General features: G+C 43.2%; 9 protein-coding genes across 14 annotated transcripts; 6 read left to right on the top strand and 3 right to left on the bottom strand.

Moving 5' to 3' along the window:
• The first annotated feature begins 501 nt into the window (after nt 1-501).
• LOC126322540 (mitochondrial proton/calcium exchanger protein-like) lies at nt 502-1,816 on the top strand. Its single transcript, XM_049994401.1, has 5 exons — nt 502-864; nt 933-1,049; nt 1,111-1,242; nt 1,325-1,534; nt 1,595-1,816. Exons 1-5 carry the CDS (start codon nt 511-513, stop codon nt 1,814-1,816), a joined length of 1,035 nt encoding a protein of 344 aa, XP_049850358.1. The 5' UTR covers nt 502-510.
• LOC126322539 (uncharacterized) lies at nt 885-3,295 on the bottom strand. The gene is made up of 2 exons (XM_049994400.1): nt 2,652-3,295; nt 885-2,586 (listed from the first exon to the last, which is right to left on the bottom strand). Exons 1-2 carry the CDS (start codon nt 3,160-3,162, stop codon nt 1,862-1,864), a joined length of 1,236 nt encoding a protein of 411 aa, XP_049850357.1. The 5' UTR covers nt 3,163-3,295; the 3' UTR covers nt 885-1,861.
• A 9,002-nt stretch (nt 3,296-12,297) lies between these two features.
• On the bottom strand, nt 12,298-13,734 carry LOC126322527 (uncharacterized). Its single transcript, XM_049994380.1, has 2 exons — nt 13,675-13,734; nt 12,298-13,506 (listed from the first exon to the last, which is right to left on the bottom strand). Exons 1-2 carry the CDS (start codon nt 13,721-13,723, stop codon nt 12,404-12,406), a joined length of 1,152 nt encoding a protein of 383 aa, XP_049850337.1. The 5' UTR covers nt 13,724-13,734; the 3' UTR covers nt 12,298-12,403.
• LOC126322526 (uncharacterized) lies at nt 13,568-15,967 on the top strand. The gene is made up of 4 exons (XM_049994379.1): nt 13,568-13,979; nt 14,049-14,691; nt 14,792-15,163; nt 15,234-15,967. Exons 1-4 carry the CDS (start codon nt 13,826-13,828, stop codon nt 15,442-15,444), a joined length of 1,380 nt encoding a protein of 459 aa, XP_049850336.1. The 5' UTR covers nt 13,568-13,825; the 3' UTR covers nt 15,445-15,967.
• A 53-nt stretch (nt 15,968-16,020) lies between these two features.
• Nucleotides 16,021-17,292, top strand: LOC126322525 (COP9 signalosome complex subunit 5-like). Its single transcript, XM_049994378.1, has 4 exons — nt 16,021-16,163; nt 16,239-16,290; nt 16,387-16,569; nt 16,659-17,292. Exons 1-4 carry the CDS (start codon nt 16,024-16,026, stop codon nt 17,280-17,282), a joined length of 999 nt encoding a protein of 332 aa, XP_049850335.1. The 5' UTR covers nt 16,021-16,023; the 3' UTR covers nt 17,283-17,292.
• Nucleotides 17,293-17,426: 134 nt separating this feature from the next.
• On the top strand, nt 17,427-18,286 carry LOC126322545 (eukaryotic translation initiation factor 1-like). The gene is made up of 4 exons (XM_049994405.1): nt 17,427-17,501; nt 17,599-17,658; nt 17,764-17,864; nt 17,959-18,286. The coding sequence occupies exons 1-4, from the start codon at nt 17,468-17,470 to the stop codon at nt 18,103-18,105; spliced, it is 342 nt and encodes a 113-aa protein (XP_049850362.1). The 5' UTR covers nt 17,427-17,467; the 3' UTR covers nt 18,106-18,286.
• A 643-nt stretch (nt 18,287-18,929) lies between these two features.
• Nucleotides 18,930-23,531, top strand: LOC126322602 (rac guanine nucleotide exchange factor JJ-like). 5 transcript variants are annotated; one of them, XM_049994476.1, is made up of 4 exons: nt 19,326-19,443; nt 19,551-19,608; nt 19,814-19,842; nt 19,905-23,514. In XM_049994476.1, exon 4 carries the CDS (start codon nt 20,128-20,130, stop codon nt 23,482-23,484), a length of 3,357 nt encoding a protein of 1,118 aa, XP_049850433.1. In that variant the 5' UTR covers nt 19,326-19,443; nt 19,551-19,608; nt 19,814-19,842; nt 19,905-20,127; the 3' UTR covers nt 23,485-23,514. The 5 variants fall into 5 exon arrangements, with proteins under 5 accessions (XP_049850429.1, XP_049850433.1, XP_049850432.1 ...); XM_049994475.1 differs by having other exon boundaries at nt 19,336-19,443; nt 19,558-19,608; nt 19,814-23,516; XM_049994474.1 differs by having other exon boundaries at nt 19,339-19,443; nt 19,814-23,531.
• On the bottom strand, nt 23,055-24,976 carry LOC126322603 (uncharacterized). The gene is made up of 4 exons (XM_049994477.1): nt 24,446-24,976; nt 24,284-24,385; nt 23,805-24,209; nt 23,055-23,730 (listed from the first exon to the last, which is right to left on the bottom strand). The coding sequence occupies exons 1-4, from the start codon at nt 24,799-24,801 to the stop codon at nt 23,502-23,504; spliced, it is 1,092 nt and encodes a 363-aa protein (XP_049850434.1). The 5' UTR covers nt 24,802-24,976; the 3' UTR covers nt 23,055-23,501.
• A 57-nt stretch (nt 24,977-25,033) lies between these two features.
• LOC126322605 (uncharacterized) lies at nt 25,034-27,398 on the top strand. 2 transcript variants are annotated; one of them, XM_049994479.1, is made up of 5 exons: nt 25,119-25,443; nt 25,565-25,711; nt 25,998-26,022; nt 26,094-27,201; nt 27,322-27,398. In XM_049994479.1, the coding sequence occupies exons 1-4, from the start codon at nt 25,144-25,146 to the stop codon at nt 27,176-27,178; spliced, it is 1,557 nt and encodes a 518-aa protein (XP_049850436.1). In that variant the 5' UTR covers nt 25,119-25,143; the 3' UTR covers nt 27,179-27,201; nt 27,322-27,398. The 2 variants fall into 2 exon arrangements, with proteins under 2 accessions (XP_049850437.1, XP_049850436.1); XM_049994480.1 differs by having other exon boundaries at nt 25,034-25,443; nt 26,094-27,354.
• The last annotated feature ends 1 nt before the right edge of the window (nt 27,399 follows it).

The following is a 27,399-nucleotide window of genomic DNA, read 5'->3' as shown; positions in this document are numbered from 1 at the left end:
AAAAGCCATGCACAGAACCAAACTATTTAAACAAAGAATAAGCGAGCACCAATGTTATCGAGGAACGCGGCCATGAAAATTTAGTGCTGCACAAAAAGTTGTTTTTTTTATAAACCCCAGTCCGTACAAACAAATTTGTGATTCGTATGGCTGTCTACAAGATGTGTACCATCGAGAGACTAGGCATACGCCAAGACGGCTTCTGAGTGCTTCAGTAAGCCAATTGTAGGCTTTTCTAAGCGCATTGCCAACTTCCCCGGTACACTGCGTCTCTGAAGCCACAAAGAAGCTCACTGCAACAGCTGTGTCTAATTAATTCGCGCTGTCAAAAAAGTGAAGCCTTGGCGGCCGGTGGCATAAGGGCGCCGAGACCTGGACCGAGAGACGCTGGCCGCACGAAAAATGCAGCTTCAACGCAGATGATTACTAATGAGAACAAAAAATTGACAATGCAAAAAGTCAAAATGATATTTTGAAAACTCATAGAGTCTCAGCCGGATAAATAGTTCAATGTTGTCGGTCAACTTGAGACCTTCAAACCTGATCAAATATAAATTCGGAAGGAAAGCTTCTAAATCGCGATATAGTCTAGATGTCCAAAAGCCACCGACTTGGCGGTGCTATGTCCAGCAAAACGGAGCGCAGAATAAAAAAGAGCAGGCAACAAATTTGCAAAAGTTCCTGGCAACTCTGTCTACGATCAGATCCGAGGGCATCATCTTTACCAAACAGCTATACCGTGGATCTAAAGAATTGTACGCCAATTGGAAAAAGGCATCAGAAATAAAATCCAGAAAGCGGATGGGACATGTTATAAGCTGGAGGGAAGAGCGATTTGTACAAAAGAACAAGTCAGAACTTCAGGTATGAAAAAAAAGTAGAGCTCCTAGACGTTTTTTTAGATTTTACTAATAGGGTTTTCAAATGGACAGAAAATGGTTCCTTACGTCGTATTCCAATTTCTTCCAGGATCCTTGTTATTGGTGATTGGCTTGATGACCCTTTTCCCAAATAGCTTACCCACGGCCTATCGGACAGCGTATCTTAATGTACGCCAACTCAGTTTTTGCGGACTTGGAAGGTAAACTGACGACTTCTTTCATTCTCTAGAACATAATTGAGAACAATTTAAAAAAGCGGCGACAACAAGCGGCGCTAGACCTAATTGAGTTCTTCAAAAGGGAAATAGAGCAATTGAATCAGCCATCCCAAATCTTCGGTCTAGAGAACCTGTTGAAACGTGTATGTATTTCGCCTTTGAGAGAGGCCAACAATTGCTAGTTTTTGAAATGTCAAGTTTTTTAATAAGCAAGCGCCATAAAAGATCGACAACCGAGCGTTGATAGGACATGAACACATCGCGTCGTTCAACAACAGTCAATTCGCCAAGCACTTCGATATAATGGAATGGAAACACAGCCAGTTGTTATCTGCGTGCAGGTTGTTCGGATTGTCTTCGATTCGTGTCTTGCCCACACCTCTGCTCCTATATCAAGCGTCTAAGCATATGGGCCAACTGACACATTCAGATAAGGTACGACGTTCGTTCGCGATAGCGCTGACATATTGCAATAACTAACAGAGAAACGGACAGATAATCTCGATTCTCGATTTTGACGAGGCGACGGACCAAGAATTAACAGAAATGTGCATCGAAAGAGGCCTGCCGTGGGCCGGACTGAGCAGAGATAAATTGTTGTATCTGATCAAAGAGTGGTGCTTGATCTCGAAGTCTCCGGCAACGCCCTACAGTCTATTTTTGCTGTTTTCTTCTGCGAGTACACTTTCCATCGAAAAAGAATTGTGTAAGAAATAAAAAGATAACGGATATTGTCGACGCGTAAAAATTGTCCCCACGACTCTAGGGCCGATCCTTTAGCTTTAGTATCATGCTCCTCCACAAGGAATAGCATATCTGGTTAATCAGGTCCGAAATGTAGGCGCTGCCGAATACACGTTGACCACTTCCACCGGCAATCGAAGCTTCGCGCTGTATAACGAACATTTCGAACTTCTCTTCAGCAGAAGAAACCAGCTGAAGTAAACTGTCGGCGTAACCCGGGTCAAAATACAGCAAGTGCTTGGAGCCGTCGATGCTGAGGCTCCGGGCCCTGCAGGGCCCACTGGCCAATAAAAACTCGGAGAGCACTTTGAACCAGTCGATAGGCCAACTAGAAAAGATGAACGGAAGTTGAGAATCGAAAATCTCAACGGGGCTGCGCGCGAACAACGTCAATAAGCGGTGCAGCTGCTCATCGTTCATGGTAGAGGAAGAGTCCAAATAGTCATTGACTAGCTTTGTCCAAAGGGCATTGCGCTCGCTGTCAATAAAAGACCGCTGAATCAGGGCATTCAACTTGTCTACTGCAGCTCGCGAGAAAATAGTGAGGCCATGGTAATCTTGAGAGTCAGACTGTATTGAAGAAAGCCCTCGAACCGGAAGGCGTGAAAGCACAGACGGAGAAGGAGGCACCACGTAACTAGGCCAGGTCGAGGGAAGAGTGTTGCTTTTCGCTACGCGCAGCACAAACGTAGATACGGTCAAGTATGCGGAGTCTTTTCGCTGGTAGACCGCAGATGTAGAAACTACATAAAAAAGCGTTAGTGTAGCTGAAAGTAGAGAGGTATTCATAAAAAAAAAGTGTAGGTACAGTTGTCATTCAGGCTGCCGCGCAGTCTGCTTTTGGCGGTATTGTAGCAGACGTTATATTCTGGATTGACCACAATTGATGAGCGCTTTTTGCCCTCTGCATTTTTAGACAGCAACATAACAGCGATGTAGCTGTTCCCGTGCGTCTCAGGTGAGTCCGGCGGCTTACGTGACAAATCAGGGCGGCCAGAGACGATGTAAAATCCGGGAGACACATCTTTTTCACTAGTGTCGAATATTTGAAACTCAGCTGCAGATTTGGAGCAAAACCTAAAAAATTCGAGTGGTGACAGCTTTGCACTCGGCAACACAACCGACACGTTGAAGACCGACAGGTAGTTTTGCGCGTGCTCCGGGGGGTCTTCGTAGTGAACAGCTATGCATTGTAAAATGTTCACCAAGTCCGCGCCAAAGAAGCAGGGCTTCTCAGTCGATGGCTTCATGAAGGTCAATCCTACCTGACGAATGTGGTAGTCATATAGAAACGCGTTGATATACAATCGCGCTCTCATTCTAATGGATTCGTTTACTAGGAACGCGAGCTGCCGTTCGTGAATCTGTTCCAAATCGTTTGACGCCGGTCGGACGTAAGATGTTGCTGTGTCTTTGAAGTACAGGACGAGCAACTTGAACGCGAGATGAAAACTATGTATGCCGCCACTGCTCACTTCCAATACAAACAGGCAGCCCCGGAAGGTCTTTTGTAAATAGATCTTTTGCAGGGGCAGACAAGCGTAAATGTCGTCTTGTTTTATAGATTCAACGCGCTTCTTGTCTTCGCAAAGCGCAGTCATGATATCCGAAATCTTGCTAGGCCCAACATTCAGCACATGGAAGCCGAATGTCTCTAAATACTGAATCAGCTCGTTCGTGAAAGAGGCAAGGTAACGCTGTTGCCACTTGCTCGGCTTTTCCGTAGGCGAAACGTCCAGATGCAGATTTTGCTCGGGCCGAAAAAGAATATTCGAATATTCCGAACAGGGCAGTTCGGTAGACTGAGAACAGATGTTTTCAATCAGGGACGGTCTGCTTGCGCCTGGGTATAGCTCACGGGGTGCAACGTGGTTCTGGGACTGCAAAGAGGAGGCAACTTTTGTCAGGTCAACCGCGTCGAGAGAAACAACCAAACGGTCGCTCTTTTCGCGCTGAGGAACAGTTTCGACACCTTCGCCTTTCGCGTAGAAGTCCGTCAAGAAAAAGGGGAGATGGACAGTATGGAGCAACTTAGAAAAATTCACGAATTGGTTGAGACTTCCTTGATCAATATAAGTGGTTGATGAAATATCTCTCGACGTGAAGGGGGTCATTTTGTCCTCTTCGGAAGTATACGAAGATAGAAATCGAACTTGAGACGAAAATTGGCAATATTGGTAGACATGAAATAAGGCCTTGTGCAAGTGTTCGAGTCTTAAGTGCCTCAAGGACATGTTGCAAAACTGGATAGCGTGACGAAGAAGGGGATCGCGTATGCATGGCACCGCCAGAGAGGGAAAACGCCACCGAAGCAGCGAATTCAGATCAAGCGAATTTAGTTGGTTTGTAAAGCGCCTGAGCCTTGACTTGAGTCTTAGCCTCAAAACCACGCTGCTGTTTCGGCCAGCTTCTTTGTTGTTATGTGCCGAAAGGGGACAATGCGTGTGATATGCAAGCACAACGAAGGCCCCGGCTACAGACTGCGCAGCGGTGTTTTGACGGGGCTGCAATTCCTTGTTCGATGTATGAGACTTTTTAGTGTGAACGCTTTGCGCAGACGAAACGTTTTCGATCGAGCCAGACACAGACGAAAAATCAAGTTGTTCTATTCGAGGAAAGTGATAAAACAGCCCCATTTTCTGATGGAGGAGGTTGTGGAGAAGTTGTTCGCGAAGCTTCACCCAGTTGACGAGTTGGGTAACCGATTGTTTTAATTGTCCCAGTTGAACTTTGGACCAATTGAATGCATAATTACAGACGGCGTCAGAGTCTAGGGTAAAAAAAGATGTCACCTTTAAATCGTCTGCCGACGGCTCTGCTTCGCTTGTACCCTGGCTATCAGAGTTAGAGGTGAACTTTTGAAACGCAAGCATGACAAAGCGTTTCTGAGAAAAGAAAAGAAGGCCAGATGGATTCGTGAGATTCGTGATAAACGAAGACCTTTTCTCGTACGAAGTGTCGGCATGGTAGGGGTAGTACTTGCCTGAGGGCGCGCTGCTAGTGCAGTAAAGGGACAGCTCAAGCTGTGGATACGCCTTTAAAAAAATGGACTTCAGATCAAACAAGAAAGAATCTATAGACCAAGAGGGCAGATTTGCATCCAGAGATAGCGCTTTAAAGCTAGGTGCCTCGAGTCGCACCGCATGCTTAAACAATGGCTCCGTTTTTAGTATAAACAGACTTGTAGCTTCCGGACTCATAGACCTAGAAGAGTGAGTGTAAATTTTAAATTGATATTCGGCGATCGCTTGATTGACGATTCTCTCCAGATGGTTCAGCAACCTGAACACCTCAAGTAACCCGTGAACCCAAATTTTAATATAGACGAAGTTAGAGCCTTCTTGCTTTTGAACAGCCGCTTCGTGGCGAGCAACTGGCGCTTGAGGAAACACTTCGTACGCATGGACGAAATCTATAAAATACTCGAAAGCAAGAGACCGTGCAGAGGCGGCCAGATCAACGTCGGAAAGATCAAGTGGTGATCCAATGGCGGCGAGGTACACCATTGCTATCTCAACGCCTATATTTGGCATGTTTTTAAAAGCGGGCAATTTGATGCCAGATTGAGTCATATTATTATACAAATACATATCGTCGAACTCGGCCAAAGAAGAATTCGAAGGCGAAGAGCTGCTGCGTTCTCTTGAAGTATCGCTGCGTTTTTCTGAGTGCCCAGACGTCGAGCGGCTGCAGTACAGTGCAGAAAAAAACAGGGTTCTAAAGCCTTGCTTGGTGGCGTTGTTTTTCAAAAGCTTCTTGAATAGTTCGGTGTTAACGATGACAGACGGCAAATCAATTCTGAAACAAAGGGGCTTCAGGTTGTGCGGGCGAAGAAAAGAGTCGTCGTCCGGAGTCAGTTTCATTAGAGGATTACGAAGGAGAAGTGTCGATATGAACTGTAAAGTAAAAGTAACGAGCTTGCTCCGTAGAAGGTTGTACAGTTGGTGCGTGATTTCCTCACTCGGAGGATAAAGACCGTAAACATTAAGGTTCAGACTGTGCAAGCGACTGGACGAACACGAGGCTGCTGAAAATGAATCATGGTGAGAGGGAGAATAATCAAAATTCTTGTTGGCAACGCTGAAACCTGCGTCCTTTTCAAGATCGCCGCTCATCAGTGAAGCAGAGCGGGTCCTATTACTGACGGCAGAAGTCGACTTTGTTTCGCCCGCATCTTGTATTTCCTTCACAAATAACTTCATGTAAAAAATGTGGCCAGTCTGTTCTTTGTAAATGTACATATAGGGACGATTTGTGATGCAGAAGTGATGCAAGATGGAGCTGGAAATGACATGAAGCGCCTCTTTAGGATTAACTTTCGCGCTGAGAACGATGGATATTACATGAACAAGCGGGCAGGCGAACTGAGATGGCTGAAAGTTGCTGTATTCAGCAAACGAACCGTCACTCTGGTCAGAACAGAAAACATTTTCAGTTTTTTCGCTGTTCATAAAAACGTTTTCGGTGTTCAATGAATTGCCAAGACTGGAGAGTGATGCAGAAGCTCCGTAATCGCCATCCAAAATGGATTTGCAAATTCGAGTTTCAAACGTCTTTTGTAGCAGAACACGCTGATTAACGCGATTGCAAATTTCCTGCAAAGTGTTGGTGACTTTGCCAAATAGCTTGCTTCTTTCGTCACTGTTATAATGCACCATTTCCATGTTACAAAACCTAACCAGGGCATAGTCAGCATTGACTTCAACGACTAGCCAATACGGGAGAGAGCAAGTCTCAGCTTGAGACTCGACCAACAAAGAAAATTTAGGCTCTAAAAGGAAAAAGACGTTGTACAAGTATGTTTTGAAAAATAAAGGAGAAAGTCTGATTTCTTCTTGAAACATCGAAATAGAAGTCTGGAAATCAATGAAGCGAAGTTGAACCTTGAACGAAAAAACCGAGGGCGGGTAAATAAAGGGCATGTAATCGACAACTCTTTTCATTGTAGACTCATCAATTGGCGTGCACCGCCTGGAAGCATGCAGAATGTTGTAGGCTGTAATCGAATTCACGTGCTTGATGATGAACTTCAGAATTGATTGAAAATGTTTCGGCAACCCAAGGTAGGAAAGGGAAGACGCAGGACTTGGAACGGGTTCATCGGTTGCGGCAAAACTAACCGGGGGTAAGTCGGAGGATAGCGTAATGCCTCGGGGTATAGCAAAGCCATACAATCTTAAGAAAAAGTTGTAGTGGGGGATGAATGGATAGAACGATTCAAAACAAGAATCTGGAAAATCATGAATAGGAAAGCAACGAGGATGCAGAGAATCGAACCTATCAGATTTTTTAGGAATTAAAACACATTTCATAAAAAAAAAAAACGGAAAATTGAGCCACAAATATGGCGGCGCTATTTCAGTAGAGGTCCTTATGCCTAAAACGTTTTTGAGGACGCTATCTAACCAAGCATCGTCTTCCTCCACCTGTGTAAACCTTCTACTGTTAGTATTTTCTTCAATATCAAATTCGTTGTCACCTCCTTCTAACAAAAAGTCTTCCTGCTTCTCGTCAATCACACCCACGTCGCCCGTTCCCTCGTCCAAGAACGGTGAATCTGGCTGGTCAAACTTCCCGCATTGAGTTAATCGAGAATCAGTAGGAGAATAGTAAAGGTAGTAGTCCGAGTTGGGGACGCTTTTAAATATTTTTCCAAGAATGCTCCTTAAAGTATTCATTGAATGATGTGTCTGAGTCATGAGGCCAATGCCCTCAGACTTGTAGCTCAGGATTTCAAAAAAATGTGTAATGTCTGTTTCGATGTGGTATTTTTCGCAGGTTTGAAGAGCCGACGTAAAGTCGCGGTGAGTAATTTGTGACGAACACGTATCTTCAAGCGCGTAAAACAGAGCGCCCACGAAGCCTCGTTGATACTCTCGTTGGATGCTTTCTAAAAGTTGGGACATTTGTAGGCAACTTAAAGAGGAATGCGTCAATTCGGACGTGTCTTCTGTAACTTGCGCATGATTGTTCAAAAGCTGACGGAAAAAAACAGAAAGTTTGCTTGAATATTTAATAGTCCTAGAAACATCATGAACTCTCACCTTTAATGAAAATTCATTGTGCTTATAGCGCTCTTTTTGTCTTGAGCACATGCCAATACCATTAAAATGCTTTTCTTGGGAACAATGAAAGGTAATGAGCCAAAACGCATCGGTGCTTCCAGTAAACTTAATCCATTTTGCGGCAGTAATATCCGTCGTTTCTTGACCAGGTATTTTGAAGTCGCTGTAACGCGCCAGAATGGACTCTAAAACTATGTACAGGGAATCTGGTTTACACCGTTCAAACACTTCGAAGCATTCTTCATGGTAGACGCTTACATCTGTAAGGGCGGCTAAATCAAATTGAGGACACAGAGCGATGTCTGTCGTGTCATTGGATTCGACATTAATATGTTCCGCATCGATCTGAGCAAAATTGGATGAAGTCGGGTTCTGGATACTCAGGGACGAAACAAATGTATCAAATGTTGCCAAAAAAGACAAAAAATAGGCATCTATTTTAAACAAAGTGTTGAAAAAAAGGTTCAATAGGCTATAATAATTGTCGCCTGCTAAAATACGGTGTGCTCCATCCAATGGTTCTATCCAAAACTCTGTAAATAAATATCCATAGTAGGCGTTATAGACAAAATACTGAAGAAGGCATTTTCTAGCAGTGCAAAATTTAGGCTTGTCTTCTGAAAGAACAAGCTTTTTGACAAAACTATACAATCCGCCCTCAGTGCTGACCAAATGAAACCCATCTAACAACCTGGCTCGAACGATAGCCTCAAATGCGCTCTTTCGAGTGACATCTCGCTCTATCTTCCAAATCCATCTTCTACTGTGAAACCATTTAGCCAGAAGATAATTCTTGGGTTTAACGCTAGATAAAAACTTAAAGTAATCGTCCTGGTACAAGCTTTTGTCAGCGACTTCGCTACTATTGTCTCCTAAATCCAGATGTCGTCTCGAATTCGGGCAATACTGGGACATATGTTTGAACTCGTCAACTTCGTATATAACTAATGCATACCTTAGAGCCCCAAGGTAGATGTAGAATAGCTTACGCCGATCATTGAAAGAAGCTTCGGCTTGTAGTAAATCGCGCTTGATGGAACGAATAATTTTGGCGCAGCAGAAGGACGGAATAGAGAAAAAAAAAATATCAAGGATACAGAAGCTAGTTGATATCCAATTCAACTTGATAATGCAGTATCCGAGGGCTATGGGCAAATTCCTGGCTTCATGTTCGGCACCGGATTCTATTGTCTCAATAGGAGGTCCGAAGTTTTTAATAGCATCGGTGCCAAAAAATTCATTTAAATTAATGATTTTGAAATAAAGTAATTTAGCCAGAAAAAAAGTTGACCAGGAACTCAAGTATGATAATAAGCAATTCACTGAGTCGGTAAAGTTGAACTTGAACGTATCAAAAGAAAAAATTTCAGAGCTCCTGTGATCCAACTCGGTTTTTCTGGTAGATATCGGTAATTCACTAGCGATAAATAGAACGTGTATGTGGTAAGTTTGAAAACATCCTGGCCAAGTGTTCTTCGCTGAACTTTGTAAAAAATTGCAAAAATTTTTCTCTGGCTTCGCGCTAAAAACAGGATCTTTAAATCTTCCAGGGTGGGGTAGGGTCGAAAATTGATTGATCGAGAAGAGCAATTGTTTATCTGCATCTATGATTTGGATTAAAAATTGGTGTAGGCGAATAACAGTTCTCAAGGTTTTTCTTCCCCGGCCTTTCTTGATTCGGCAAAAATCCGCATATTGAGACAAAAATTCGTTGTAAGATGCCAACTCTAAGGAGACAGAAACTTCTGGTACACTTGATATATCTGAAATAGTTGTACACGTCGTAGCGCATGTACAAGAAATGCAGTAGACAATATGTATATCTGGTTTCCAATAAAGGACAAGCTTGAAGGCAACATTTGAAAGAGAAATCATATCGTACTTGACAATCTTAAAGCCTTCGCAATAGCGAGAGTTAAGTAGGTAGGAAAACGGAATTTTCATGAAGTACTGATGACAAATGAGAGAATCAGAGCTTTGGTTGAAAGTAGGTTGGCCAAAATCAGATTGGTAATCTTCTGTAGAAGATCGGTTTGTGTACCATTTACACGGGTCAAAAAAGGATGGAGAAATAGATGCACATAGAACTGGATACCTTAACAAAACTTTGACTTGGATCATATTACACTCTATAAAAGCGCAATGAAAAGGAGCAGAAAAGCAACTCTCATAGTCTGTAGTATTGATATAGGTTCCGTTGGTACTCTCGGCAAAGTTAATTAAAAAGTCTTCATTTGGGACACATCCAAATATGCTATTATAATAAAACGGGCCCCCAACTTGAACTATGGTAAAACGGACATCTTCTCGAACAATAAGCATAGGGAGTTGATTATACAGCTCAAATTTTTCGGAAAATACATTTATACCATCTGTGACGAACACAATCTCCGGACAGGCGTCATTTGGCATAAGCCTTAACGCTAAAATGGCATTATTCAAGCACTCTTCGAAGTCTATAGGGATCGGCGATTCAGTCTTGTAATAATCGCACATTTCCTCTTTTATCTTGTTCAGATCAGCCGCCAGCTGTGCCAATATGGAGTCTACGTTTGCGTGAGTAACATGAACACAGTTGATCGCACATTTAAATGCTTCTGGAAAGCTACTGTGTATAAGGATGGTGACATAAATCTGGGGATGAAATTGAAGCGCAGATCCCTTGAATCGAATAGGTTCCAACAAAAACAAGAGAATACTAGAAACAGAAGAAAAAACTCTTTCAAACAGAGTTTTCTCCGCGAACGGATCTACACGCATCAACGAGGAAGAGATATTAAGTAAAAAAACAATTCGATATTTACAAGAAAAAACAGCGATTTTGGTTTCAAGGCAAATGCTACGAAGCTGGCTACTCCAAGTTATTGTGTTTCCACTAAAGTCGTCGGGAGCCTGTGCTCTGTTTTCAGAAAGAGTTTCAAATTCTGCGTTATGGACGTTTTGCCATCTTAAAGTATTTAGAAAAATATGTTGGAATTCTTGGTGAGTATCTATTGATTCTCCATTGATGCACACATTACGTTCGCCAGACTTGCTTGCTTCGATTATAGGAATTAATACACTGTTATCAGGAGAAGCAGACAGGCCACAGATACGATTGTCATCGTATACGCAATGTAAAAGGCATAAATTATCATTGGTGAACTATAATTAATATCAGTATATAGTCAGCCTTTTTGTGTGTATAGACTTACATATAAGCGAGTTGAACTTGTCAATTCGAAAGTCTGAGGATATCTTACCTCCACGGGATACAAAAAAGGGAATAACTTAGAAAAGTACCATCCTAGCTGATCCCTAGTTGGCAAGGTACTATAGTCTTCTAAAAGGAAATAAACATAAGCAGGGTACGGTGGACACTGAGTGCTTGAAGAAAGCATCAAAAAGTGAAATATAAATTTAAAATCCTGCAAACGTGTTAATAGAAAATTTTAAAAGTTGTGTAGTTGGTTGCAGATTTGGCAATTAACTTTTCTGGTCTAATAGGCAAAACGCAGGTGCTATGCAACTTTCCATTTTTGTAAAAATAAGGCCATTATTAATAGCAAAAATAAGAGGTGATTTTAAAAAATTGTATGCTATAGGACCAAAGGCCATAAAAACATTATGAAAACTAGTCGTCTAATTAGACATGTTAGGTTACCACGCGCCGCAAGCAGCATTCTCTTTTTACATCTTAAACGCGATTCCCCATTTTCTGCTCGATTACATGCGGCGGTTTGACTGATCTGCTAATATAGTGTTGACTGAAAAACATTGTTTACATTTTTTTGAAACAAGTGAAAGACTGAAGAAGAATAGGTGAAACCCTATTTTAAAGTTAGCACAAAGCGTAGCTATCTAACTCAATTTAAAAATTGTCTTCAATTGGTATTATTCGTGGTAATTAGGGCATAAGTTGGTGCTACGGTTCTTTCTGTAGTAGCGTCAGTTTGTGTTAATAAACCCCGTATAAGTCTCTAGTCAACGTTTCAACCGAGATGGACCTATAATCAAGCAAGATTTGAGTTTAATAATGCTCTTTTGCTAATAGAGATGCTTGCAACAAGAGCGTATCATTTGATTTTTCGAACTGTGTCATAGTTAATCAAAAATACGCTAATGAGTTAAGGATCAAAACCATGTCGAATTCTGTAGTAAATTATTATTATCATCCATATTAGCCTTCTTTACCGATCTGAGCTATCGATTCACTGCAATTGTCCGTTATTTTAAAGAATAAATGAATTAAAGTTCGCTGATACTACTTGGTGAATTAACCTCTATCAAAACACTCCTCGATCTAATAGTAAAGTGCAAAATTAATAATGTTGAAGGACAAGAAATCATCTTGTCAACAAATTTCACTAAACTGGAAATATCTACAAAGCGTAACGAGAAGCAAGTATGTCAATCATGGATTGGGTATTTATTTGAATATCTCTCTATATAGCCAATAAATAATAAACCCAGAGATTTGATCCGGGATCACTGTTGATGACACATGAACACAACTCTAATCTTCGATAATAACAATCTCGTCTTTAGATATCTTTCTCACACCAGGTTGAAAAATCTCACAATCACTTCTTTTTTGAAAAATGGCTGTGCAATAAAATGTAGCCATTTCCCAGGAAATTGGATCAACATAGCGTATGTCTGGAGATACGTTCATTCGAAACAGTAACGGTTCACCCAGTTCTGTACACTTGTTAGATTCGAAAAACTCTTGAAAATTGGCCTCATAAACCAAGTCCATATCCCGATCTGCTGCCAATTCCTTCAGTGTTTCAAGGTCTACAACATATTCTGGAATACAGTCTACAGCATCTTTCAACTTGAAAGTATATTTTGTACCAAATTTTTTGAACTGCACGTTCTCATCATCAAAAAATACCTCATATATTTCATTTCCAAACCTGTTTCTTCCGCTCTTCATTCTCTCCTCGATGACTCTAGCATCCGGAAACGTACAGAAAAAAAAACCTCCTGGAGATAATTTTGACGAGACATGGTTCATAAAGGTCTTTGTTCTTTCTTCGCTCTCAAAAAAATAGTGTAAAGCAAACTGGCACGAGACTACGTCAAAAAAAAAAGGTAGTTTCGACAAGTAACTAGCAAGCCCAGGTTTCCCACAGTCCGAAACAACGAATTCCGCGCTAAATGACGGCTCATTCATATCGTTGTAACGCTCTAATGCATGCTCGACAGAAGAACTGGCAACGTCAATCAAAACTAGATGTCTAATAAAAGCCTTATTCCATTTACCTAAATCGCCCCCTTTTCCACCAGCAAGGTCTAGCACATATTGAACAATTTTTCCTCGTGCAGAGTACATTTCGAGTACTATGTGAATAAGCACGGTTTTTACCCAGTTATTAAAGGACCGAAGGGCGATAATAGGGGAAGACTGCCTAAGTTTCCTGGTGTTATTTTTTCGAGAATTATAGTGCATTCTGACAACCTCGGAGGTCTCAGAAAGCGGTTGCCTTCTGTAGTAATGGCCTTCTCTATCATTAGGAGTTCCTTTGTAGCATTTGAATTGACCAACTGAACAGTCAGGACAGCTTTCTTTATCTTCAGAAGTGTCAGACGGAACAGGTTTACCTGTATTTACATCTGATAATTGACATATATTAGTGGCTCAAATACCGTATAAAAAAAACGTTACCATTGTAACATATATCACTATCTGCTTCCTAATGTTTACAACAGTTTTGTCTAGAAAAAATTATTCTAATAGGCAGACTTTTTACCTAGTAGTGTGTCCAGTGACTAATGTCATACCTGTAGCTGTTCTTATTGTGTTTGTTTGCCATTGGTAGGCAGTGTCCATAAGTTATTAATAACAAATTTAGAATTTTCTAATTTCTTCTATATTGGGATTGTGGGTACCTTTGAGTTGCCAAACTGCTAATTGATCCTAATAACATTTAAAATGAATTCCGCAAGTAGTCAAAAAGCATTAGGTGCCTTAGTTGATCACGCCTCGACTGTTTTGAGTCAAGCACTTCAACTCGAAACTAAAGGTGACCTGAAAACCGCAGCGCGTGTATATCGACAAGCCCTTATTTTATTTGAATTGTCTTCAAGTACGTATACGCTACAGGTTACACATGTGTTAATTACGTCTTCAGATTATCCTAATTGGCCCAATTTAGAACAACTAAAAGCCGAAAATCACAGAATTGTCTGTGGTACCCAAATCTCTTCTACGCGCCTAAAAAGTATAGAACCAGACATTTTGACTGTATTGCCTACTCAATGCTATTCATATGGCAATGCTGTCTATGATCTCGATTTAGATCTAAAAGGGGTTTCGTGGTATCGGATAGACTCGACTAAACAATGCAAATTTATCACCCAAAGTGATACTCAGTTGCTTCGATTGGTCCCTCCTGTAGCTCACAATGGTGATATGCTGGCCCAGGGTGTTTTACGCGTTGGTGAACTAGTAATCTGTCCAATTTACGAAAACACCCCTGTCTTGAATGTCTCCCCAGGCCGTTACATTTTTCCCTTATCAAAGAGCGAGTTTTATGGCCTGTCTTTCCCGCAGGATGCCGAGTGCGAGGGTTCCCTATCTGAGATCCAGCTATTCGATGCAAAAATTAGCAGATACTGCAGGATTATAACCTATGGAAATGTTCAACTTTTTCGAAGAATCGATCTTCAAATAGTCAATAATGACGTGTTGAAACAAAGGACTTCCGAGAAAATTTGCAATGTGATTGAAGAGATAAAAAATATCGCTTCCAAAACTATCAAGAGATCATCTGTCTATCTAGATAGTGGTATAGAGAGGTGCGTGTCTACGCTTGATGTGCATTTAGCCCGTGGATGTGGCTCTATGAGCACATGTAATTTTTTGCTTGACCATACTGAAATAATAACCCTACTCTAGAAGTGGATGTATAATACTGAATACCGTGAGAGACTTCGATGAGCCGATAGTAATCCCGAGACCATTATCGACTTCTATTGATGTGCTCAGCAATGCTGGCCTCGCTACGGTGAGTCTCTCTAAAGCCCTTGCATCAGCAACGGAAGAGGCATCTCAGAAGTTGGGAGAGTGCACCGTAGGCACTGCAAGAAAAATATTGCGAAATAGCGGTAGACGAAGTGACAATGTCCTCCTTTATTGGCTCAAAGACGTCGGGTGTGTAACCGCGGCTGGAATTGAGGCGATAGCTGCTGTTAATGCAGAAATTTGGAATGCAGGGTACACGCTACTGGGTGGGGTGCAACGAGCGACCGGGCGCATAGTGAAAAAGAGGTATGTTGCGCGTACATTTTGACACGTATTTTGTAAAATGTAGTGGATGATGATAACAAGTTTTTTTTAGGTTTGGTCCAAGTGCAGAAGAATCTACATATGGCTTGTTTTCTATCAGCAGGAACTTGTTTTTAACCTCGGAGATCATATTGAATCTCTGGAAAAAGAAATTGGTGCTCAGTGCAGCTAAAGGTGGACTGAGGGCAATACAAGGCGAACACAAACGATGCGCTACGAACGCTTGCATTGCGGACGCCCATGTTAAAGTTATCAACATATAAGATATCAAGAGTTGTCTAAATGAGTCTTAGGACGGCTGATGGAGAGGAATCTGAGGTTTTTTGATGCTGGGTAAGATGTGGCCACCGCGGTAATTAGGCCAATGTACTGAACACTATAGTACCGCCCCACACTCTAAGCCCTAAACGCAGATAGTGATGTACACTTGACGGATTTCACTGTATGTATCGGCTACTTGCAGAGCTGCGCAAAAGTAAGAATCAAGAGCAGGTGGTTTGAAGTACACACTTTAATGAATGTGTGTACATCTCTCTAACTCCACTCTCTGGTACAACAGCCGAAACTATGAACCGATTTGACAGGTGAGGCAACTAAGCCTAAGCAATAGCTGGATAGCATGGAGGATACCCGGGCCTATGTTTGCCCTCCTGAGGGTAGGCAAATACGTTGAATAAAACACAGCTAAATTGTATTTGTAGAAACAGGCCGATCTGTGTAGCAAGGTTAGTCATTTGTAATAAATTTTTTAAAAAATCATCCGATAAGAGATGTGAAAAAGCATAATTATAGCTGAATGTTTTTTGAAATCCGCTTTATCTTGGTCTGTATAGCTAGGAGTTATGGAATTTCAAGACTCTGAAAAGAATTTCTCAAAGTGGCAAGATGAGAATGAAGTTGTGACCTTAAAGGCAGATGACATTTATTTTTATGATGAAGAGGCTTATAGTCGGACAGTACAAGAAGCGCCTTGGTGGAATGAGTACGTCGTATCACAGTACTCACCCTCGATGGCATCAATGGTATATTGACAGATACAATAAATTCAATGTTCTAGTCCGCACTATTTCAAGTGTTGTAAGATTTCTGCGGTAGCACTTCTAAAAATGGTACTGCCAAGAATGTTTTTCGATAGCTTTCGTCAAGGGCATTGCCTCTCTGTTCCTAATCCTCGTTAATCGAATAATGGCCAATTACCTTCGTAGGTCATGCACGCTAAATCTGGAGGAAGCTTGGAAGTCATGGGTATCATGCAGGGACGTCTGGAGCCCAATGGCTTTGTGATTATGGACTCATTTCCATTACCCGTTGAGGCTACCGAAGTCAGAGTTAACGCTGGTGCTGAGGCCTATGAGTACATGTTTCAACACCTAAACATGAGTCAAAAGGTAACAACCAAACAACAATCTAAAGCCTCATTTACACTCGATCAGCTTATCTCGTAGCTTATCTAACTTTCTGCATATCCTCCACACAGGTGAGCCGTACTGAAAATGCAGTAGGCTGGTATCACTCACATCCCGGCTACGGTTGTTGGTTATCGGGTATAGACGTAAATACTCAAATGCAAAACCAGCAGTTTCAGGATCCTTGGGTTGCTGTTGTGATCGATCCTATCCGCACAATTTCATCCGGTAAAGTTGAAATAGGTGCCTTTCGCACATACCCTAAAACTTATAAGTTTACAAGTGAAGGATCAAGTGAATACCAAAGTATCCCTTTAGAAAAAATTGAGGATTTTGGTGTTCACAGCAAGTACTATTACCAACTCGAAATAATATTGTTTAAAAGCTCTTTAGACAGAAGGCTTTTAGACCTGTTGTGGAATAAATACTGGGTCAACTCTCTATCCACGTCGCCAAACATTTTGAACAAGGACTTCGCAACGGCTCAATTCAATGACTTGGCTGAAAAGCTGAATCAGGCCAAAACATGTTTGGCACAAACTACACGTTTCACTCTGAACACTAAAGAAACACAATTAAAAGAAATTGCAAAAAATTGTAACAAGACAAGCGTTGAACAGATCAACGCCGTTGTATCGCAAATTATTAAATATAATTTGTTTAAAGGTTCAGCTTGTAACGACCAAGCATCTTAGTACAAATATACAAATGAATATAGATAAGCTGTGTAGCTAAATGTATATATTAGGAATATGAAATAAGACGCTTACTATCTACGTACACTCGAATACACACATCATTAGTTAAAAAAAAAAAAAACGTCATTCACGTTCATTATCCTCTCAGTCGACTGATATCACTCACATCGTCTGCGGGATACATGAGTTCCGCAATACTCAATCTTGATAAGAAAGGTAAGTGATGTGAAAGTTTGGCGCGTAAAGGACGTCGGCGCGCGTTCTGCGTCTTTATTTGTATGAGTGAGACCAACTTACACCCCTTGCGACCTAGATCCCTTCGCGGATGCTGAATTAGATTCGGAACTTGGCGGCCAAGGCCAAGGTTATGTTCGTATGTACTGCTGCCAGTGATACAGTTGTGGCTGCTTGTCACAGTTGTCTGACATTATAAATTTTGTCTTACTCGTTCTCCGCACGCCCCTTTGAATGTCACAAGATATACGCGTTCAACAGAGAAATACCCGCAAGACGCTTACTACCATTCAAGGGCTTGCCGACGACCTTGACCACGGGCGCATTCTAAAGGCTTGCAAGAAAGTGCGTTTTGTGTGTATAGAGTGTACCCCTGTTCGAGAGAGTGAGCCGGGGGGGCTGTGCACGTCAACATTGGTCTAACCCTGATCTTCTCAAGATATTCTGTTGTAATGGATGTGTGGTAGAGGACGAGGAACACGGTTTAGTGCTTCAACTTCAAGGTGACCATCGTCAGGAATGTGCTGATTTTCTTGTGTCGGAGGGTATCGTCAGCAAGGATTACATCAAACTACACGGTGCCTAAATTATCCGCTGGTTGGACTAAATATATGTTCTGCTGAGCTAGTTGACTACCTAAGCCTATGAACATTGTATTGCTCAACAGAAACCAGTGGGTCTAGCTGTTTTATACAGAATAAAACCGCTTTCTGAGTGAAAAAAGAGTGTACGACGCGGCTGAATAAAATGAACTTAGAAGCAATGAATTGTGAGGTCCTTGTTTTTTGAGCAAGGGATCAGTCTTAATGAAAAAACTTTGTGCTGGGGGCACCCCGGCAGTGTGTATAGCGGGACTGATTGGCATGGGTGGCGAATAACACATGATTCCGCCTCTGGTCGGTTGAACTGTTCAGGATAGGCCAGTTGCTGGTCTCGACACGGACATCCGCTGCGGTAGGCGCCAGGCGAATTCCAGAGTCGCGAACCGCATTCATGTGCGAGTGATTTGATTGAAAGGTGGGGGATTATGTGCGCAGGTGTGTATCAGATTGATTTGTAATTGAAGCGGCTGTCGTGTGGACAGCGCGCTAGGCTTCATCCTACGATCGGATCTGAAAGCTGGTATGAATGTGTCAGCGGCTCCCCGCTTTTAGAGCGCTTTCAGCACGGAGAACCCTATTTGTGTCTTCAAGACATTAGCGGTCATGTCGCTTTGAATTATACGTATCTTACGCTGATTACTCTGTCTTCGGTTGGTCACTCTATAGGTGGTAGGAAATACTTTTCGATCTATGTGTTTATTAAGTTGGTCTAAAACGTACCTGACAAAAGTTCTGCGCGTTAAAAATTTATTAACGGCTGGTATCTGATCGATGTAGAGTTTCTGTTTTTGCTCAGGTGCCTCGGTATAATTTTCTCGGTAATCGCTCCCCGTTGGGTGGCAGGTGAGTAATTTCGAAAAGTGCTGTGACTGCAACTTACCAATTAAATTGCTCTTCAGATTCAATGTGAAAAACAAATTCGACGCGAGGTCCGGGGCAGCTCTAACCGAAGTATGTGTGCTGGCGCGAGCACGACGTGTGTTTTGTGCGCAGATGAGCGTCAGATATTTGGTGGCTGTGTGTCAACTTCTTTTGATAGTTAAATTACAACCACACAAAAGCGCGACGCCCGCTAACAAAATTCAGACGCTTTGCTCCAGCATTACTATGTTCTAGTCATTCGCGGGGCCAAGTATAAGAACGCATTTTGCTCGAGCCCGTGGCTTGAGAATAAATGTCGCTTTTTCAAAATCTATTCTGTACCAGAAATTCGAATACAGAATTGATTTCAGTTGATCCGCGTGCACACGCAAAGCACCGCTATACCTACTTACAGTCACCTAATCGTCGTTTCGTTTGATTAACAGAATTGACAGAGTCAGGTGCCTAATTATTCGAGCGCTAAGATGTTTCAGCAATAGTGTTTTAAATGTTTTTATAGAAACAAATGTTTCAGTTGCTAATTCTGCTTTCTTTTGTCCAATGCAAGCATATAGGATATCCGTAAGATAGAATAAATACGTCAATGCAATTCCCGTACTATTATGGTTCGTAGAAAAATACAATTCGCGATGCGACTTAAATGCTGAATTATTACGGGTTTTTTTAAATGCCGCAGGAGGGCGTCAGATCCGCTTTGAGAGAGCGTTCTGCTCTTCAGCCAGCCCTTCTTTATCTTGTCTTTTATGCGCGTGACCTCCTTTGTTGATTTCTAACCCTTTGGACCGTCAATTTGCCGAACGCGCTTGAAAGCGCCCCCCATAGAGAATTTGAACGTAAATGTAACTCCTGTAGTGAAATCAGAACACATTTCCCGATCTGTTCTGTCTAATCCAATATACAGTACTGTCAATCCTAGTTATGCGAACCTTGGTCAATCATACGTTATCCAAAACCCGCAGGTTCAGCCACCTCTGCTGTATCAGGCACCCGGCCCTTTGTATAGCGGCGTTGCGCCGGCACCAACGCATGTCAACGTAGCTCCGACGCCCAACAGCCTGGCGGATAACGTGAATCAGAATTATGTCATATGCACTTCTGTCAATGCTCCCGCTGATGCCAGGCCCATGTTTGCGCCGTCTGGTCAGCCCGTGACGTACCAAGCTGCCAACCCGTCCTGGCCTGGCAATAGCGGTGTTTCGTCGTTTCTCGACGGGTGTCCCTCGCAAGCGTCGGATCCTGCTAGTTTTTGCCAACCGGCTGCAGCGTCTTATGTCTCGAACGAACCGACCTTCAATTCTGCCGACGCCTATAGACCTGTTTCTTTCATTGAGGATACGCGTCGACCTGTGTCGCCCGTGACCGTTTATCCACGCCAGCTCAGTAATACCTCATACACAAAAAATCCTGATCAAGATAGGCGCTATCCGTATTCGACAGCTACGTTTCGGTCCTCGAGAAACTTGGATTTAAATGGTCATCAGTATCCGCCGCGGTATGAAGATGTAGGTTCCCAACTCGGGGGCCAGAATTCGTTTAGATGGATGGATTCTGGTCGCGTGACGAGTAACGTACCTCTCCAGCGCACCTTTTCTAGCCCCCCTGTCGCAGTTCAGAACCAGAACCGACCTTTCAACTTCTACCAAAGCCGCACCGATCGGACGCAAGATGGTGCATCGGGCAGCACAGGTGATGCGAGCCTCTGCCCCGGACCAAGCTATGCGAACCTGAATCCCGCTGCTCGAATTCCGGACCATTTGAAATCAGAGCCGGCTCGAGCTGCACTTTCGCACGAAGATGGTATCTCGAAGCAGGAGGACCCTCAACGCCGAAAGTCACCGGAAACGCTTCGCGTTAGTCAGCAACCCTCCTCATCGTCGACGAAGTCGACTGCTTCACAGGACCAGTCGCAGGGTAAAAAAAGCGCGGAAGAAAGAGATTCGAAACCTCGAGACGTATATCGTGAGGTGAACAACGCGCAACACAATCTATTCATGCAGCAAATGAAACTGGAAGAAACGTCGCAAGAAAGTTCGAGAAGTAACCGAGCGCTGAACCAAGAACGCCACGCATCTGTCTCCGGAAAGTTGAGCATTCCGCAATTGCCTGACGTCAACAATCACAACATATTTATGCGCCAGATGGAGATAGAAAAAGCGTCACAAAGTTCGAAAAGCAGCCGAGCACCAAACCGAGAATCTCGTTCATCTGTCGCCGAGAAATCAATTGTTTCGCCACTGTCTGTTGTCAACAACGACGAATTGATCGAAAGTTGGAGAAATGACTTCGAGATTCAGGGCAATCTGCTTAAAGACGAGAAGGCTATAGAGATGAGACAAGACCGGTTAGAGGATCGAACAAAGTTGGGAACTCCTCAGGCGAAACAGCCTCTCACCAAAGAAGAAAAGACCATCAGGTTTTCAGAACAGCAAAAGCGGCTGCATGGCAGTTTTTACTCGGCACTTATCGACACGGCCAAAGTCGTCACTTCTAACATATTGCGAATAACCAATTTAGTGTCTCAGTTTAGCAGCCAGCTGGCCGTAACTAATTCTGACGAAAGGATGTTCTTCAACGACCTTCTGGCGCACTTGGACAAAACACAGCACACGCTCAAAACAGTAATCCAAAGGAACGTTTTGAACATTAATGAGCAAGTTCACGCCTCTATTTCTACAAACATCAATAACCTAACCGAGTGCGTGAGGTTGTTCATATCCATTTCGCACAAATTGGTAACGAACAGCGACTCCTTGGATCGCGACTTGCCGCTGTACCGAAAGCCAGAGTTTATCATAGTGATGAAGAGGGCGACGGCCGTCCATGTACAGACGAAGCATCTGATCAACCAGCTGGAGGAAATCAAACTCTTCGGACAGGGCACCACCGATGGCGCGAGAGTTCTGTCTGTCCTCAAATCTGAAACGGAAGCGCCCAGGGTACCTCGAGAAACGCCGTGTACTCCAGTGCGGACAGAAGAGCCGTCCAAGGTGCCTTCTTTGCCGCCTAGACCGGTCGACCGGGCGCTTCCCGTGCCGCCTGCACCGGATGTCGGGAAGGTCGACCTGAGTCGCTACAACTCGGAGAAAATCGAGTATTTACAACGAGTTATACGCAGGCATTTGGTTGCGCAGATAGAACTGAAAAAGAAGGAAATAGCAGAAGACAAGTTGAATCACTTTTTGTGCGTTTCGAAGGAAATTTACGATACAGAAGTCAGCTATATGGAGTCAATCGAGATCGTTTACAGGTATTTTTACATTCCGTACCGAGCCCAGTTGGAGTTGAGAAATCCGGTTTTGACATACGATGAGATCAACACTATATTTTCCAAGCTGGATCCTATATACACACTTTCCAAAAAACTGGTGTCCGAGTTCCGAACTTGTTTGGAACAATGGCCAAAAAAAACTTTCAGCGAGGTTTTCATCAAATACGCGGACGACATGCTTGTATATTCAGATTACATAATTAATTTTGACAGTGTCACCGAGCTACTGAGCAGACTTCATCAAGATCCAAGATACGTAGAGCTTGAAAATAAATGCATCGAAGTGTCTCAGCAGCTCCTGAATCTGCTCGCTCTGCTCGTCATGCCGGTTCAGAGGATACCTCGATACGTATTGCTTCTGAAACAGCTGATCAGTTACGCCGATGCAGTCTACTTCGATTACAACGCGCTCGTTGAGGCGTTGGAGCGCGTAAATGAGCTTTGCGCAACCATCAACGAGCAGAAACGAAAATTCGACAACAATAAGCGATTGCAGGCTGTTTACGCGCAAATGGGCCCCTCCCAGCAAAGGGTCTCGCAGCTGTTGTCCGACAATGCCAGCATCTACATCACCGAGGAGTTTTTGCAGCTTGAACGAGGGGAAAAAATTTGGACAAAGTGCTTCTTGTTCAATAACATGCTGGTCGTTGCGAGAGCGTCCAAAAACGGCGCGCCACCCCCATACATTTATATAGAGCATTTTATGTTGAAGAACGTTGGTGTCATCTCTAAGAAAAAGCACAGAAGGAGCATTTATATCTGGGACAAAACGGGCACCAATCCTGATTGTGATGCAACTTTACATTTTGAAAGCGAAAGGATCTGCGCGTTGTGGCTCAAAGAGATGCTAGAGACGATCGAGACCCTTTTGCTCCAGGACATGTTGGACGAGGGAATACATATCGAAATCAAAGGTGAAATGTTAAAGCAGAGCTTGGTGATCATTTCTGCTACCTACGGCGACTTAGGCAGAGAAGAATACTGTATCGACGTTACTTTAGCACTTCAGAACTTGGTCAAACAAGAAGGCGGACGTTCACTGACCCTGCCGGCAACATCGAAAGCCAAACTCGCGGGATTTACTGATCCATGTAAAGGTAAAAAAAAGAGTCTCTTAATCGTATATACAACTGGGTCTATGTTACATACAAAAACCTTCCGAGACGACGTGGCCATCAGTATTGTGGTACCAGACGAAGGCGACCGTACATAGGTACATAGTAATAAAAGTTAGTAAGCACTGTAGGACTTTTTAGACTGTCTTGAGAGCGACTGTTTTTTTTGCAGATCGTCTACGTAGTTACTCTTTTGATCGCTCCAGGAATTGAGTGGGAAGTAGCAGCTTTTCTTGGAGGTGGCGGGCGTGACTGCACTTGAGTCCCCGTATGGTCGAGTAGAGCATGTACCGGAGATAGGATTTCGAATGGGAGTCATCATAACGAAGGGGTCGGAGTTGTTGCTACAAGTCATTTTTTTTTTTTTGATAAGTCGCCCGTGAGAAAATGTAGAGCAAATTATTTGGGGGGTACGTACAATTTCGACTCAGAACCACTAAGAGCGTAGAAGGGGAGGGTCTTACTGTGTGAAATAGGTATCGAGCGATGGGCGTTCGCGCTCACAGGAGATAACGCCTGTCGCGGCGAACGACAGGCGGTGTCGCCATTTTCAGAGCCCACAGGATTTAACGCTGTAGATTGGCTACGCAAAGGGGATATCAGAGGTGGCGGCGCAGGTTTGTGACAAAAACTGGGAGATACTCTGTACGTGGGCGAAGTCATTTTCGAAATTTTGTCCGGAGTAGAAAACCAGTTTTCGTGCTTGATCACTTGTCTATCTAGTTCCGTTTTGTGTGCATGGCAATTTGGACAGAGCGCCTGTAGATTGTCCAGATCATCCGTTCCGCCTTCGGACCAGGGGATCAGATGATCGACTTCAAACCTGGAAAAAAGCGGAGTTAGGTTGGGTACAAAACAAGACAAGGTGGACGCATTGGACACGCGATTGAACGTTACCTTGAAGGGAGGGGTTCTTGACAATGGGCGCACTTCCAAGTTTGCAATGAAGCGACGTATTTTTTGCTCATGGGGGACAGAGTGCGCTTTTTGAGTGGATTGCTGAGACAATTCTGAGTTATTTAACGGGCGAATATGGAGAAAAGGGGTCACGAACAATACCTTTTCCACTGTAACTGAGTAAGGATGTCATAAAAGAGAGTGAATCTGGAGCGTTTTGCAAAATTTTTCAGAAATGCACTCATGCTTTGCAAGTGAACTAAGTGAGTCCATTCGCGCGAGTCTCCGACGGCACCCAGCTTCACAAGCCTTCTAAGAAACTGTTTTTCGCTGACCCTGACAATCTTGCATGCACGTGACTCGGACATGGAGTCATAGAGAAGTTTGTAGCGCAGCCGTTCTTCTGACCAGCCAAAAACGAGTTGAGCCACCTGCTCGATTACCAGCCATCTTCCCGTAGATCCCCAATGTACTACGAGAACAAATTGACGGTCGAAAAAAGGAATAACTTCTAGCATGACGGAAAACGAGTTGTGTATTTCACGTCGGTAGAGAAAACAGCCATTTATTTAGGCAGTACAGTCGCCAGCTAACAATCTGATACTTCAATTTCGCAATAAATGGGGAATAAGTAAAGTTGTAAGACGGTAAACTAGTTATGTCTGATAAGCGGGCTAGAAGAATGACACAATTGTCTAAGAATATTTTTTTATGCTCTTTTTAGTATTTTGTTCAACCAGCTATAAAGCTGTCTGAATCTTAGAGCATTTGGCGGCTCCCTATCCCAACACCTGCGTTAAGTTTTCTTGCAAGTCGCGCCGCCTTCATTCTAATATTTCGGACACTCCCAATTTCAAAATATGTCTAGCCATAGTTGTCATGAAGTCGACAAGGCCCATAGAAAGTCCAAAAAAAATGTGGGCTCGCTGGAAAGTCTGCCACTTCAACTGCAAAACGCTTATGACGAGCAGAGTGGAGCATTTAAAAATATCAATGAGATTAGACAAACTTTCGCCTCAAAAGGGCCGAAGGACTTTCAGAAGATCCGAATTTTGGGAAGAGGAGGAGTAGGCAAGGTTTATCTAGTTCGACTGAAGAATACAGACAAACTATTCGCGATGAAAGTGCTTAAGCAGGACGAGATGATTCAGAAGAACAAGGTATGAAAATGCATTAAGGGACTCAGATTTCACACCCCAGCTCCATTAGAGCATCTTTTAACAAGACACAAACGTATGTCTCACTCCTAACGGAATCACGCGGTACTTATAACACGCGTAGGTTAAGCGTGTATTAACAGAACGAGAAATCCTGGCAACAGCGAACCACCCTTTCATTGTGAACTTGTATTACTCATTTCAAACTCGGTCGCGACTTTACTTTGTCATGGACTACTGTGCTGGCGGGGAGTTTTATAGGACAATCCAGGTACGGGTTTTATTGTACAACGCTTTTACGCGCTGTGTTCGCGGGGAAAAAAAATCATGCGTTATGTGAGATTGCAGGAAGAGACCCTCAACAGAGCCCTATCGCAAAGGTGAATTCCGGCGCTTGTTTGTGTTTGACCGCACATCGAAGGGGAGAAAAGGACCAAAGAATGAAATCTATCTGGAGAAGTGGGGATATGTACATACGCATGTGTGCGTGTGTGTTATAATATTTTGTGCGTCGGACAGATAAATATACTAACGGCGGCTCGCATTGATTGCAATAGACACAACCGAATAAGTGTCTGACAGGTACATTTATAGGACTTGACTTTTACATAAAATAGGAGCTGTTCTGATTTAACGCTCCTATATCATTTTAGAGGACCAAATTCGGTTTTATGCGGCAGAAGTCCTACTTGCCTTAGAGTATTTGCACATGATGGGCTTCATCTATCGAGATCTGAAGCCGGAGAACATATTGCTGCACGCGAGTGGACACATACGTTTAACTGATTTCGATTTGTGTAAGGCGTCGGTGACGCCTGTCAATGTGCGCGTAATTCAATCTATGATGGGGAATTCAGTTGCACTCGTGGCCGAGCCATCGCTCGTCACCAATAGCTTTGTCGGCACTGAAGAATATTTAGCACCAGAAGTTATAAAGGGAAGGGGATATAGAGCGTCTGTAGACTGGTGGACATTTGGCATTCTTTTGTACGAAATGTTGTACGGAATTACTCCGTTTCGAGGAGTCAATCGTTATGATACGTTCAGCAAAATCGAAAAGTCACAGCTCAAATTTCCAGACCGTCAGCATTCGAGCGTGTCTAAAGAATGCAAGAACTTGATTAGAAAGTTGCTTCTACATGATCCTAAAAAGAGGCTTGGATCGGAGCATGGCGCGACAGAGATCCGAGCTCACCCGTTTTTTGGCAAAATCACTTGGCCACTACTTCTTAATATGACCCCTCCGTTGGTACCCACACTATCTGGTCCTCAAGACACGCGATACTTCAGCAATCGAATTGTAGATGATGAAAAGGATGCCGAAGATTTGGAGGCTATCGACGCGTCGAGTTTGGAAGCGAATCACCCGTTCAAGTCTTTCACGTCGCTCAATCGTGAGCGAGAAGCCCCTGTCAAGGCGGCATCAAAAGAGACAGAAATGGAAAAAAAAATCTACAAAAAGAAAAGTTCAAAGCAGCTGTCATCGAGAGAGGCGGAATCGAACTCCAAAGGCGCCGCAGAAGAGCCTTACAAAAGAGATAGCAAATCACATAAGTCCCTATCCCGCAGCCACAGGAGTAAAATCAAGTCGAAGCTTGAATTTAGCAACAGCGAAGAAGCTAATGTTGGAAGCAAATGTACGAAGGACAGCGTCATCGCCAGCAGCGGTTCCCAGGATTCAGACTGTTTGATAGACCAAAAATCGGTGGTACTTCAAAAGCCGCCGCATAAGAGATAGCGACAGTACTCGGCATTTGAAATGTACGTAATACATCCTTTCATCATAACGCGGCAGCGGAGGGCGTACACAAAGTTATGTAATATGGTTAGTAGTGCTGTACATACTCAGTGATGCGAATAAAAATTTTGCAAACGTTTAAGGTAATGTTCTGATTTTAGAACATTATAAGGCAAGAGAGATATACAAGCTAAAGAGAGAGGTTCTGGTTACAATAGCCA

Source organism: Schistocerca gregaria, unplaced genomic scaffold (assembly GCF_023897955.1).
Source record: "Schistocerca gregaria isolate iqSchGreg1 unplaced genomic scaffold, iqSchGreg1.2 ptg000818l, whole genome shotgun sequence".
NCBI classification, from domain to species: Eukaryota; Metazoa; Arthropoda; class Insecta; order Orthoptera; family Acrididae; genus Schistocerca; species Schistocerca gregaria.
Note: the sequence above shows the minus strand (reverse complement) of the source record. Positions and strands in the feature narration are given on the sequence as shown.